This window comes from Trachypithecus francoisi, unplaced genomic scaffold (assembly GCF_009764315.1).
Source record: "Trachypithecus francoisi isolate TF-2019V2 unplaced genomic scaffold, Tfra_2.0 Lachesis_group0, whole genome shotgun sequence".
Lineage (NCBI taxonomy): Eukaryota > Metazoa > Chordata > Mammalia > Primates > Cercopithecidae > Trachypithecus > Trachypithecus francoisi.
Window position 1 is genome coordinate 7,728,122 of NW_022681453.1, and position 13,129 is coordinate 7,741,250.

General features: G+C 38.7%; 1 protein-coding gene across 2 annotated transcripts in view; it reads right to left on the bottom strand.

The window, feature by feature from the left end:
* The window catches only part of GMPS (guanine monophosphate synthase), a 78,114-nt gene that overhangs the window by 12,579 nt on the left and 52,406 nt on the right, over nt 1-13,129 (bottom strand). For both annotated transcript variants that reach the window (XM_033203471.1, XM_033203479.1), the window contains exons 10-12: nt 10,659-10,764; nt 7,410-7,525; nt 4,452-4,577 (exon numbers count right to left, since the gene is read on the bottom strand). In XM_033203471.1, the coding sequence (XP_033059362.1) occupies nt 4,452-4,577; nt 7,410-7,525; nt 10,659-10,764 (348 nt within the window). The remainder of the gene's footprint in view (nt 1-4,451; nt 4,578-7,409; nt 7,526-10,658; nt 10,765-13,129) is intronic.

The following is a 13,129-nucleotide window of genomic DNA, read 5'->3' on the forward strand; positions in this document are numbered from 1 at the left end:
ATTAAATCCTACCTGAATCAGTTAAGACATACATAAGGTATCATGGTAATATCAAGAATTTAGGCTGAGCACAGTGGCTCATGCCTGTAATCCCAGCACTTTGGGAGGCCGAGGTGGGCAGATCACCTGAGGTTAGGAATTCAAGACCAGCCTGGCCAACATGATGAAACCCCGTCTCTACTAAAAATATAAAAATTAGCTGGGCATGGTGGCATGAACCTGTAGTCCCAGCTACTTGGGAGGCTGAGGCAGGATAATCGCTTGATCCTGGGAGGCAGAGGTTGCAGTGAGTTGAGAGATCATGTCACTTCAGCCTGGGTGACAGAGCAAAACTCTGTCTCAAAAAAAAAAAAAGAATTTATTCAACATTCCCATTACCTGCTAACTGTGGATAATTTGGCAGACAAGGCCAGGTACAGAAGCTCACACCTATAATTCAGTGGAGCCCAGAAGTTTGAGATCAGCCTAGACAACATGGCAACACCCTGTCTCTACAAAATACACAAAAATTAGCTGGGCAGTGTAGTGGCATGTACCTGTAGTTCCCGCTACTCAGGAAGCTGAGGTGGGAGGATCACCTGAGCCCAAGGAGGTCGAGGCTATTGTGAGCAGTGATCATACCACTGTACTCTAGCCTGAGCAACAGAGTAAGACCCCATTTCAAAAACAAATAAATAAAATTATGAAAAATTGTCATTTGGCAAACAACATCTGCCCATGTGTTCTGAGTGGATAAAGAATTCTTAAGTGGGAGACAAAAACAATTCATAAACATTTACTTATCAATGTGTTTAAGCATCAGCTTAAAAGCTAATTTTAAAATAAATAAAAATAAAACTGATTATAATTTATTCTCTTTTCCTGTGTCCTGTTTAATCCAAGTAATTTGCTTTTTTTATTTTTTTTATTTTTTATTTTTTTTTGAGACGGAGTCTCACTCTGCCGCCCAGGCTGGAGTGCAGTGGCCGGATCTCGGCTCACTGCAAGCTCCGCCTCCCGGGTTCACGCCATTCTCCTGCCTCAGCCTCCCGAGTAGCTGGGACTACAGGCGCCCGCCACGTCGCCCGGCTAGTTTTTTTTTTTTTTTTTGTATTTTTAGTAGAGACGGGGTTTCACCATGTTAGCCAGGATGGTCTCGATCTCCTGACCTCGTGATCCGCCCGTCTCGGCCTCCCAAAGTGCTGGGATTACAGGCTTGAGCCACCGTGCCCGGCCTGCTTTTTTTATGAAAAGCATTTTAAAAAGTAACAGATTAGAGAAGTACCAGAGTGGCAGGTACCAAGAACGTGAAAATTCAACATATGTGAACGCTAATGTGATAGCATCTATAAAAGTGTAAAATGGGCCGGGTGCGGTGGCTCATGCCTGTAATCCTAGCACTTTGGGAGGCCAAAGCGGGTGGATTGCCTGAGCTCAGGAGTTCGAGACCAGCCTAGGCAACATGGTGAAACCCTGTCTCTACTAAAATACAAAAAATTATCCAGGCATGGCAATGTGTGCCTGTAACCCCAGCTACTCAGGAGGCTTAGACAGGAGAATCGCTTGAACCTGGGAGGCAGAGGCTGCAGTGAGCTGAGATCATGCCACTGGGCTCCAGCCTGGGCAACAGAGCAAGACTCCATCTCAAAAAAAAAAAAAAAGTGTAAAATGCACATTTAACACAGAAAATGATCCTACATAAATACATGGATAACTGATGGGATGCCTATATAATAAAAAACTGAGAACAGTTTAAATGCCCACTGGTTAGAAGAATAGTTAAATAAATGATGGTATGCATAGAATATGAGGGAACAATTAAGAACAATCTACTTGGAAAGGCACAGAAAGGTAAGTTCATGATGCTCAGTTAAAAGAAAAAAGTTGACAATGTGTACCCCAAATCCCCTATTTTCTTTTTAAAGTGTTTCTAGAAAGACACATACAAAACTTAACTGGAGAGTAGAAATACAAAGAATTTTTTTAATGTATTTTTGATTTTTTACAAATATGGTTTACTTTGGTATTTAGAAAATAAAATGCGTTCTTATACTAACCATGAACCATCATTTTTATCTGGGCTTGCAAGGGTCTAAGCTTCAAAGGGTAAGAGACTAAAGTCAGTTATCCAATAACAAAAGAAAATTTTATTTTGGTGGGAAAAGTAGTAGAGCCTGAATAAGTTTCATTTTCAAAAAAGAAATCACCTATTCATCAAATTACCTCAAATATCTATTTTTTGTAACATTTCTCTAAAAAGAAGAATAGGGAACTATTTCAACTCAACTCCCTGTGTAGCATGAGTTAGCATACAGACGTGGAAGTTCTCTGTAACAAATCTACTTAAAACTGAGACACTTTTAAGAATTAAATAACCTGTCCACAATTCTATTTTTATATATTAGGGTAATACTGCCTGTAAGTGTCATTGCAAATTTCAAAATAAATTTGTATGTGAATAAGATAATCCATAAACCACTGAAAGAAAACATCAATAACTCCAAGTAAGGTTATTTCAATAGTGATTTTAAACAACATAAGCAGCTTACAACATTTTGCCTTTAAAAAGAAGGCAAGAGTTCCTTAACCCAAATAGCTGGCTCTATCACTTTCATGAAATAAAATATTTTAGTTTACTTTAAAAATAACAATCAATTTTTTCTTTTTTAAGACGCAGTTTTGCTGTTGTTGCCCAGGCTGGAGTGCAATGGCGCAATCTTGGCCCACTGCAACTTCCGCCTCCCGGGTTCAAGCAATTCTCCTGCCTCAGCCTCCCGAGCAGCTGGGATTACAGGCATGCGCCACCACACCCGGCTTATTTTGTATTTTTAGTAGAGATGGGGTTTCTCCATGTTGGTTAGGCTGGTCTCAAACTCCCGACCTCAGGTGATCCGCTCACCTCGGTCTCCCAAAGTGCTGGGATTACAGGCATGAGCCACTGTACCCGGCAACAACCAATTTTTATCTTGTTTTATTTACAAGCAGAACTGCATGTATTCAGAGCAAAAAGGAATTTAAACTGACAGATTCATATATTTAGAAAAAATGCTTATTAGGTTTTAGATGAATAATCTCTAAAACAGTAGAACTTCTTTCTACACATAATTTTACTGTAAGAGGACATTATAAACACATTAACCCAATAACTGGCACTTATACCATTTTTGAGTTGAACTACTGATACCTCTTCTAGTTTCCATTTAACCACACACTCGAAATAAAATAACCTTCCTCTTCCCTACCCTCCCACACTTTTGTTCCCCAAAAACTCATTTAAGGATCATATAAAGAAGGCCGGGCACAGTGGCTCACGCTTCCAATCCTAACACTTTGGGAGGCCAAAGTGAAGGATCACTTGAGGCCAGAATTTCAAAGCCAGACTGAGCAACGCAGTGAGACCCTATCTCCACAAAAAAATTTAAAAATTAGCCAGGCATGATGGTGCATGCCTGTAGTCCCAGCTACTTGGGAAGGTGAGATAGGAGGGTCGCTTGAGCCCAGGAATTCAGGGCTATAGTACACCATGATCACATCACTGCACTCCAGCCTGGGTGACAGGGCAAGACCCTGTCTCCAGAAAAAGAGGAGAAAGTAACATACTATCTTATGTATTTTACTGGTTTTTAGCAGGGGATTGTATTTGGTATCTCCTTGAGTTGTGTGTGCTATGCACTATGCCAGAAATTCACAGCTGAGGGCTAGGACTATGAAGAAGTCTTAGGATAAGAAATGCAGATTATATTTACATACATTCAGGCTTTAGTACCCTGTCACCAGCAAGTGATGCACCTTATCTGAGTCAAATATTATCTCTAATGCTTTTTGCCATAAAGTAAGTTTTGTCTGAAATTACGTTATTAGTCATTTTGCAAGCAGCATTTTATAATTGAGAACTATATTATTCTCATGTTCTTTTACAACTAGAAAGGCAGAATAAACACAAAAAACATCAGCAGAACATGTTCCCTAGTATAGGGAATACACAAGCTGAGAACAACACCTAAATGGTGTAACTTAATTCATCTGGAGGCCTTCCTGCAGTTAAAGACTTCTAAAACCACAGTGTATTTCACATCTAGAAGGATAAATGACCTCTTGATCCCTGCCCTACATGGCAGAAATAAGCATGCCAACCCTGTAGGAAAGGGTTGCCTTTGGTTAGAGTTCACAGATGTTCCAAAACTACAAAATCTCAACCTGACTATTTAGTTCCTGTAACTATTCACTCCCTACACATTCTATAAAAAATTACCTTCTTATTTCTCTAAACTTGGTATATATACTTACGTATTTCATTTTTCTAAGTAATCCTTATTTTAATATTAGTAGAAAGAGTGCTCGAACCCAGGAGGTGGAGGTTGCAATGAGCTGAGATCATGCCACTGCACTCCAGCCTGGGCAACAGAGTGAGACTCCATCTCAAGAAAAAAAAAAAAAAGTGTATCACTGGCGAATGAATTCACACAACTCACCTGCACACCTACAGTTTTAATTGGCAGCAAGAAGGCATTCAGTGAATGCAGACTGGTAATTTGCATCAGCTTCTCCTGATCCTCTTCTGTTGTGCAGGCTTTGACTCTCTGTAATAGGGTATGTGGCTGAGAAAAACCAAAGAGGCATTTTTTCAGTTTTAAGAAATAAGGTATTCACTCTTTTATTATCTACTACTATCTTATGTATTTTACTGGTTTTTAGCAGTGGACTGTATTTGGTATCTCCTTGAGTTGTGTGTGCTATGCACTATGCCAGAAATTCACAGCTGAGGGCTAGGACTACAAAGAAGTCTTAGGATAAGAAATGCAGATTATGTGTACATACATTCAGGCTTTAGTACCCTGTCACCAGTAAGTGATGCACCTTATCTGAGTCAAATATTATCTCTAATGCTTTTCGCCATAAAGTCAGTTTTGTTTGAAATTAATATAGCTCTAGCCATTTCTTTATTTACCTGGTATATGTTTTTCCATTCTTTAATTTTCACTCCTCCTATCCCTAGGTATTAGTAATGCCTGTTGTGAACTTTTCATATCTACTATTCTATACTAAACAGATTTTAGTTTTCAATCTAGTTTGATAGTCTATGTCTTAACTAGGGATATTAGTCCTTTTAATGAGTTATCAATATAGTTGAATTTCATTCTACAATCTTATTCTATAATTATCTATTATCCCACTTTTTACTCTTACTCCTTTTTGTTGTCTTTTGAACTGGTGATTTCTCCCAGCTCATTTATTTCCTCTTTACCAATTTTGAAGTTAAATCCTCTATTTCTATTCTTGCAGTAGTTGCCCTTAAGTGTTAACAAGGATATTTAAAAGATAATCAATCTTCTGTCCTTCTGGCAAATAATACAGGCATCTTTGAATTCCTTAGCTCAAATCAGTCCCTTTGTGGCTTACATGCTACTTCCGCTAAACATTGTTACAAATTTTCTAATGAACAAGAACAAGTAGGTATCATTTTTACCTCTACTCTCAATTTTATAATTATTTTTATCATTTTATACAGTCCATGTTTGTTTCAGTTTTACTCATTTACCATTTTCTTTGCTTAGCATTCCTTCTTGTACTCACGACTTTCTCCTGGTATCCTGCTGCTTCTCCTCAAGTCAGTTCTTTAAAACAATGGTTCTCAGCTGGGCGCAGTGGCTCACGCCTGTAATCCCAGCACTTTGGGAGGCCGAGGCGGGTGGATCACCTGAGGTCGGGAGTTCGAGACCAGCCTGACCAACATGGAGAAACCCCACCTCTACTGAAAATACAAAAGTAGCCGGGCGTGATGGCACATGACTCTAATCCCAGCTACTCGGGAGGCTGAGGCAGGAGAATGGCTTGAACCTGGGAGATGGAGGTTGCAGCGAGCCGAGATCGTGCTATTGCACCCCAGTCTGGGCAACAAGAGCAAAACTCCATCTCAAAAAAAAAAAAAAAGGTTCTCAACCCTAACTGCACAAATTACTTGGGATGCTCAGGTCCCATCTCAGACCAATTAAATTCTAGGACTATATATCAAGAATAGTATACTTCAAAAGCAAGGGACTATTAGTAGTAAATTCTATTTAATCTCAAAATAACTTTATTTTGCTCTTGTTTTTAAAAGACAGTTCAGCTGTTCACTACAGTTAATTATTTTCTCTTAGCATTTTGAAGTCTTACCTTTACTGTTTCAGTATAATTTCCTGGGTAGGTAATTGATCTGTTCTCTGCAGCTGCTCTGTCTTTGGCAGTCTTTAATTTCTCTAAGATATGCTTACTAGATGTCAAATTATTTCCCTTTATTCTGCTTGAGATGTGTTACGTTTCCTGAATCTGAGCCATCATGTCTTTTACCAGTGTGGAGGAATTAATACATTTTTGTCTATTATTTCCTTCCGGACATATGTTAGCACTTGCCTTATCCTTCTATCTTAACCTTCTGTACCTAAATTTTCTTTATGATGATTTGTACTAATTTCTGGATAATCTCTAAACAACTTTCCTTTAGCTCATTAATTCTGTCTTTAAGCTGTTTTTCAGTTATTATTTTCATTCCCAGGACTTATTTTCAAATCGGCCCAGTTATTTTTAGTAGTCTCTTATACATTATTCTTATTATCAATAGCTTATTTCTATTTACTTTACATATTGCTTGTTAATTCCAGTAAAGTCCTGAGGGTCTTGTTCTGACAGTTTTTTCCCTTCTCATTCATGGTGCCATACTTCTATATGTGATTTATATTTTTTATTATAACCTCATATGTGTTGGAATTCTATCTATGAGAATCCTTTGGGACCTAGGTGAAGATATTCTAAAGAGAATCTGCATTGCTCCTTGCCTAACTCCCATAAGCACTATCAACTGAGATCCACTTTAAAATTCTTACATTGCAATTTTCAGACCACGCACATTACATAAATTAAAACCCCACATCTGTAGAATAAAGTAGACTGGGGAACTTTTCCATTCATCTTCAATTTGGAGCTAAAGTGTTGCATAGTGTGAAGATATCTGATCCAATCTCTGGCCCTTCTTGGACCCAGTCTCATACTCAGACACCTGTACACGAATGAAATTGTTAAAACCCAAATCCTAGACCACACAGGATTAGAAGCTGTCCTCAGAGGAGCAGACAGCTTTAGTTTCTTGCAATGATGCTCCCAATAAATTCCTGACTCAAAGGATTTCCCTTACTTTCTTGCAATACACATAAAAGAGTGCTTTAAAATACTTTATCTGACATTTTTAGAGACTCAGGATATCCAGTCTTGTTTCGCTGGAAGGAAAAATGTGTATATAAGAATATCCATGGAATACTTTCTCCACAGTCATTTCAAAGGTTACATTACTCCAAATATTCAAATAATAAAACCCTAAAAAATTCATTATAAATGCTGGTATATAATAAGAATCCATTCAATTTCTTATAATGATTAGCTGTATCAAATATCACCTTTTTAACACTTGCAGAAAAATCAGCTACTATTTTCAAAATATTGTTGGTTTCAGGAAAGTCCTTACAAATATAAGGTTCTTCAGCACATATAACTCTGATTGCCAGGCCAGGACCTAAAGGTAAGAGTAACAATAGTATTTAACATTAATGTTATATTTCCAATATAAAAATCTAATATAAAAATGCAACTATTTTCAAAATATAAAACCTTTCCAAAATTAAAATCTATCTGCCATCATAAGTATCCAAATGTAGCTATTAGTTTCCCATTCAACTCAGCATTTTTTAGAATACTTCAACATTCTAAAAATGTAACATTTAGAATGCTGCAACATTTAAGTTATGCACACATTTTAGTCTGCTTAACTTTTCAGCATGTTAGTCTCTGTCCCTAAGTTTCTTCATCTATAACACAGGATAATACTATCATAGTTTCCATTGTGAGGCTCAAATAAGACAACACGTTTAATTCTCTCCCTATCATTCCTCTCTCTCTTTTTAAGAGATAAGAGTCTTGCTCTGTCACCAAGGCTGGAGTGCAGTGGTGCAATTATTGCTCACTGCAGCGTCAAATTCCTGAGCTCAAGCAGTCCTCCCACCTCAGCCTCCTAAATAGCTGGGATTACAAGCACACACAGCCATGCCTGGCTAATTTTTTCAGTAAAGACAGGGGTTTCACTATGCTGTTCAGACTGGTCTTGAACTCCAGAAGCTCAGCTTCTGGAAATGCTGGAATTATAGGCGTGAGCCACTGACTGCACTTGGCCTATCCTATTTTTACAGTCCATGTATTAAGTATCACAAAATTATCCAGTTAATATTTTTAGTTTATAACATATGTGCCAATCTATTCAAAGTTTTTAATAAGGGAATTTTCCAACATATACATAAAGAGGACAGTATAATTAACCACCTTACTCATCATCCAGCTTCAACTATCAATATGATTTTAGGAATGGTATTATACTGTTAAAATATATACATAATCAAATAAATAATGTGAGTTTTTAATACCAAAAAATGTGAACTGGTATTTCTATTTTATTTTATTTTGACAGATTCTCATTCTATTACCCAGGCTGAAGGGCAGTGGCACGATCTCGGCTCACTGCAACTTCCACCTCCCAGGTTCAAGAGATTCTCCTGCCTTACCCTCCCCTAGCAGCCACCAGTAGTACCTAGTACAGGCATGCACCACCATGCCCAGCTAATTTCTTGTATTTTTAGTAGAGATTGGGTTTCACTGCGTTGGCCAGGCTGGTCTGGAACTCCTGACCTCAAGTGATCCGCCCACCTAGGCTTCCTGAAGTGCTGGAATTACAGGCATGAGTCACTGCACCCGACCTCCATTTTACCAAATACTCAAAAGTTCGTAAAAACACAAGATGTGCGTTGACGTATGAAAAACTGGATTCTGCTGCTTTACTATAACAGAAGAGGCATCACTTGAGATGCCTAGTTGTAGGCAAAACCTCAGCTATGTCCATTAATTTCCTAGTCCATTCTTTACCTTTAGAATAAACAGCATATTTAAGATAGGTTTTAAAGCAGCAAAACAATTTCTGCCAATGAAATCTTACATAACAGAAAACTCAACATACAAAATAGATTTTTAAAACATCAAGTGAGTCTAGATGAAATAATGACCAAGGACATAGAACACTTGGCTTCCCTCCATTACATTCACAGATCATTCTTTTTCTTTTTCCAAGATGGAGTCATCTCTGTTGCCCAGGTTGGAGTGCCGTGGTATAATCTCGGCTAACAGCAACCTCCGCCTCCTGGGTTCAAGCGATTCTCCTGCCTTAGTCTCCCGAGTAGCTGGAATTACAGGTGCCTGCCACCACACCTGGCTAACTTTTGTATTTTTAGTAGACTCAGGGGTACAGGCATGAGCCACATGCCAGTCCACAGACCATTCTTTGCCAGCATGCAGGTTAGGGACTAAAGATCTCAATCTGATTACTAGATTTGAGAACAAGTGCTAATCACCACATAGGTTACACATTTGTAAAGCTGTTTATGGAGCCAATATGATCATTAAGAGTATAAACTCAGAGCTAAAAATTATTGGGGATATAATTCTGGCTCCACTCCTTTCAATCTGCATAACTTTTGGCAAATCAGTTGCTTTCCCTAAGTTTCTTCATCTGTAAAACAGGATAATACTAGTTTCCATTGTGAAGATTAAATAAGACAATAAAAAGTATTTAGCAGAGTGCCTAGCACATACAGAGTACCCAAGAAATGTTGGCTATTATTCTGTATTCTGTTTTTCAATTCAATGAGGTCATTCTCCCAAATCATCCCCTACTCACTATTACAGTGAGCTAGAACCTGAGGTACAGACTTGCCCAACCTCTCAAGAAATAGTAACAAAAACAGGGTAAGACTTGCAGTCCTAACTTTAAACAAGTATCACCTCTAATTTTTTTCTATATGACAGCAAATGGAGTATTATTTGTTCAGGAATTAGTTACATTGTGCCAAGAAGAAGTGGTTCATCCATTCAAACAAGTCAGACATAGGACAAGGATTTTAAAGAGCTAAGTTTAAACCCTCACATCTTCCATGGAAAGGACTATGGTATGGTACAAAGAATATAACAAATCCTAGCTCTACTACTAGGACTGTGTGGCAACGTTATTAAAATATCTTTATGTCTTGGTTTTCTCATCTGATGGCAACATCAGATGCCAGAATCCCAAGGATAATGTAACACTGAAATGCAAAGACAATGGAAAATGAGTATTTAATAAAATGAAGTAAATACAGTAGATACTCAAAAGATTTCAATTATTCCCTAACCATCCTTTCCTTTCTCTCATGTTACAATTTCCCTGAGATGACAAATTATTTCAGAATTGTCTGAATTGATTTTTCTTCAACGTGAAGGTCTAAAGATGAATCAGGCTGGGCACAGTGGCTCACGCCTGTAATCCCAGCACTTTGGGAGGCCGAGGTGGGCAGATCACGAAGTCAGGAGATCGAGACCATCCTGGCTAACACGGTGAAACCCCGTCTCTACTAAAATACAAAAAAAAATTAGCCAGGCGTGGTGGTGGGCACCTGTAGTTCCAGCTACTTGGGAGGCTGAGGCAGGAGAATGGCGTGAACCCGGGAGGCGGAGCTTGCAGTGAGCCGAGATCGCGCCACTGCACTCCATCCTGGGTGACAGAGTGAGACTCCATCTCAAAAAAAAAAAAAAAAAAGATGAATCAAACAAAATTCAATTCTAATTTTTACCTGGAAATGGATGCCTGGAAACTAACTCTTCTGGAAGTCCAAGTTCTCTGCCCAAAATTCTCACTTCATCTTTATGAAAATCTTTCAGAGGTTCTATTACTTTTCCCTGCAGAGAGGAAAGAAGCCAACCAATACAAATTAGTAACCAAGATGACATGACAAACAAAGAGTAATAAATTATTGGCTTTTCCTGTTACCATTTCTCTTAACACTAACAGATTATTATTAAAAATGCATCTTTTAAAGTATTTACTCCTAAATGCCTATAAGGAATTAGATGAATATTTTAGTGCTATTATTTCTCTTCGAAGCACATTTTAAACATAAACTTTTTAAATACAAGTAAATCAGGGTAAACCAATCCATCATCTCTGATCTAGTTCTCATTAGAACACAAAGCAATTAGAAAATATACTAGTGTTCCGGCTGGGCGCAGTGGCTCAAGCCTGTAATCCTAGCACTTTGGGAGGCCGAGACGGGCGGATCACGAGGTCGAGAGATCGAGACCATCCTGGCTAACACGGTGAAACCCCGTCTCTACTAAAAAATACAAAAAACTAGCCAGGCGAGGTGGCGGGCGCCTGTGGTCCCAGCTACTCGGGAGGCTGAGGCAGGAGAATGGCGTAAACCTGGGAGGCGGAGCTTGCAGTGAGCTGAGATCCGGCCACTGCACTCAAGCCTGGGCGACAGAGCGAGACTCCGTCTCAAAAAAATATATATATATATACTAGTGTTTCAAAATTAAAATTCTCCAAATGTTATCACTGAGAAAATGAAAAGATAACTCACAGAACTAGAGAAAACATTTGCAAATCATATATCTGATAAAAGATTTGTAACCAGAATATATAAAGAACATTTACAACTCAATAATAAAAAGATAAATAAGTCAATTAAAAAATAAGCAAAGCTAATGGGTACTAGGCTTAATACCTGGGTGATGAAATAATCTGTATAACAAACCCCTATGATACAAGTTTACCTAAATAACAAGTTACAGTTACCTATGTAACTACACTTATACCCTTGAACTTAAAATAAATTTTTTTTAAAAAAGGGAGCAAAGGATATGAATAGACATTTCTCCAAGATACACAAATGGCCAATAAGCAAGAACATGAAAAAATGTTCAACATCATTAGCTATCAGGGAAATGCAAATCAAAACACCACTTCATATACACTAGGATGACTAACATTTTTATTTACTTTTTTTTAAGACGGAGTCTCACTCCGTTGCTCAGGTGGGAGTGCAGTGGCACAATCTCGGCTCACTGCAACCTCTGCCTCCCAGGTTCAAGCAATTCTCCTGCCTCAGCCTCCAGAGTAGCTGGAACTACAGAGGCATGCACCACCAAACCTGGCTAATTTTTTTGTATTTTTAGTAGAGACAGGGTTTCACCATGTTGGCCAGACTGGTCTTGAATTCCTGGCTTCAAGTGATCCATCTGCCTTGGCCTCCCAAAGTGCTGGGATCACAGATGTGAGCCACTGTGCTGGGCCAGATGACTAAAATTTTTTAAAGTCAGATAACACATCCATAAAAAAATAGAAAATAACAAATTGTAAGCATTTGGAAAAACTGGAGTCCTTATGTACTTTTGGTTGGATTGTAAAATGGTGCAATTGCTATGGACAACAGGTTCCTCAAAAAAATTAAAAACAGAACTACCATATGATCCAGCAATCCCAATTCTGGGCATATATCCAAAAGATAAACAAAAATGGATAAGCAAAATGTGGTATATAGCTATAGTAGTATATTACTCAGTCTGTTTTTTGTTTTTGAGATGGAGTTTCACTCTTAATGCCCAGGCTAGAGTGCAATGGCAATCTTGGCTCATTGCAACCTCCGCCTCCAGGGTTCAAGCGATTCTCCTGCCTCAGCCTCCCAAGTAGCTGGCATTACAGATGCCCACCACCACGCCTGGCTAATTTGTGCATTCTTAGTAAAGACAGGGTTTCACCGTGTTGACCAGCTGGTCTCGAACTCCTGACCTCAGCTGATCCACCCGCCTCAGCCTCCCAAAGCACTAGGCATGAGCCACTGCGCATGGCCCATTATTCAGTCTTAAAAAAGGAAATTCTATCACATGCTACAACATGAATGAACCTTAAGGACATTATGCTAAGTGAAATAAGCAAGTCACAAAAATGCAATACTGTATGATTCCACCTATATAAGGTATTTAAAGTAGTGAAACATAGAAACAGAAAGCAGAATGGTGGTTACTAGAGGGTGGGGGCCAGAAAAAAGGGAGAGTTGTTTTTTAACGGTATAGAGTTTGTTTTGCAAGATGAAAAGTTCTGAAGATCTGTTTTACAACAATGTGAATACACATAACACTACTGAACTTTATACTTTAAAATAGTTAAGATGAGGCTGGATGCAGTGGCTCGCACCTGTAATCCCAGTACTTTGGGAGGCAGAGGCGGGTGGATCACCTGAGGCCAGGAGTTCAAGACCAGCCT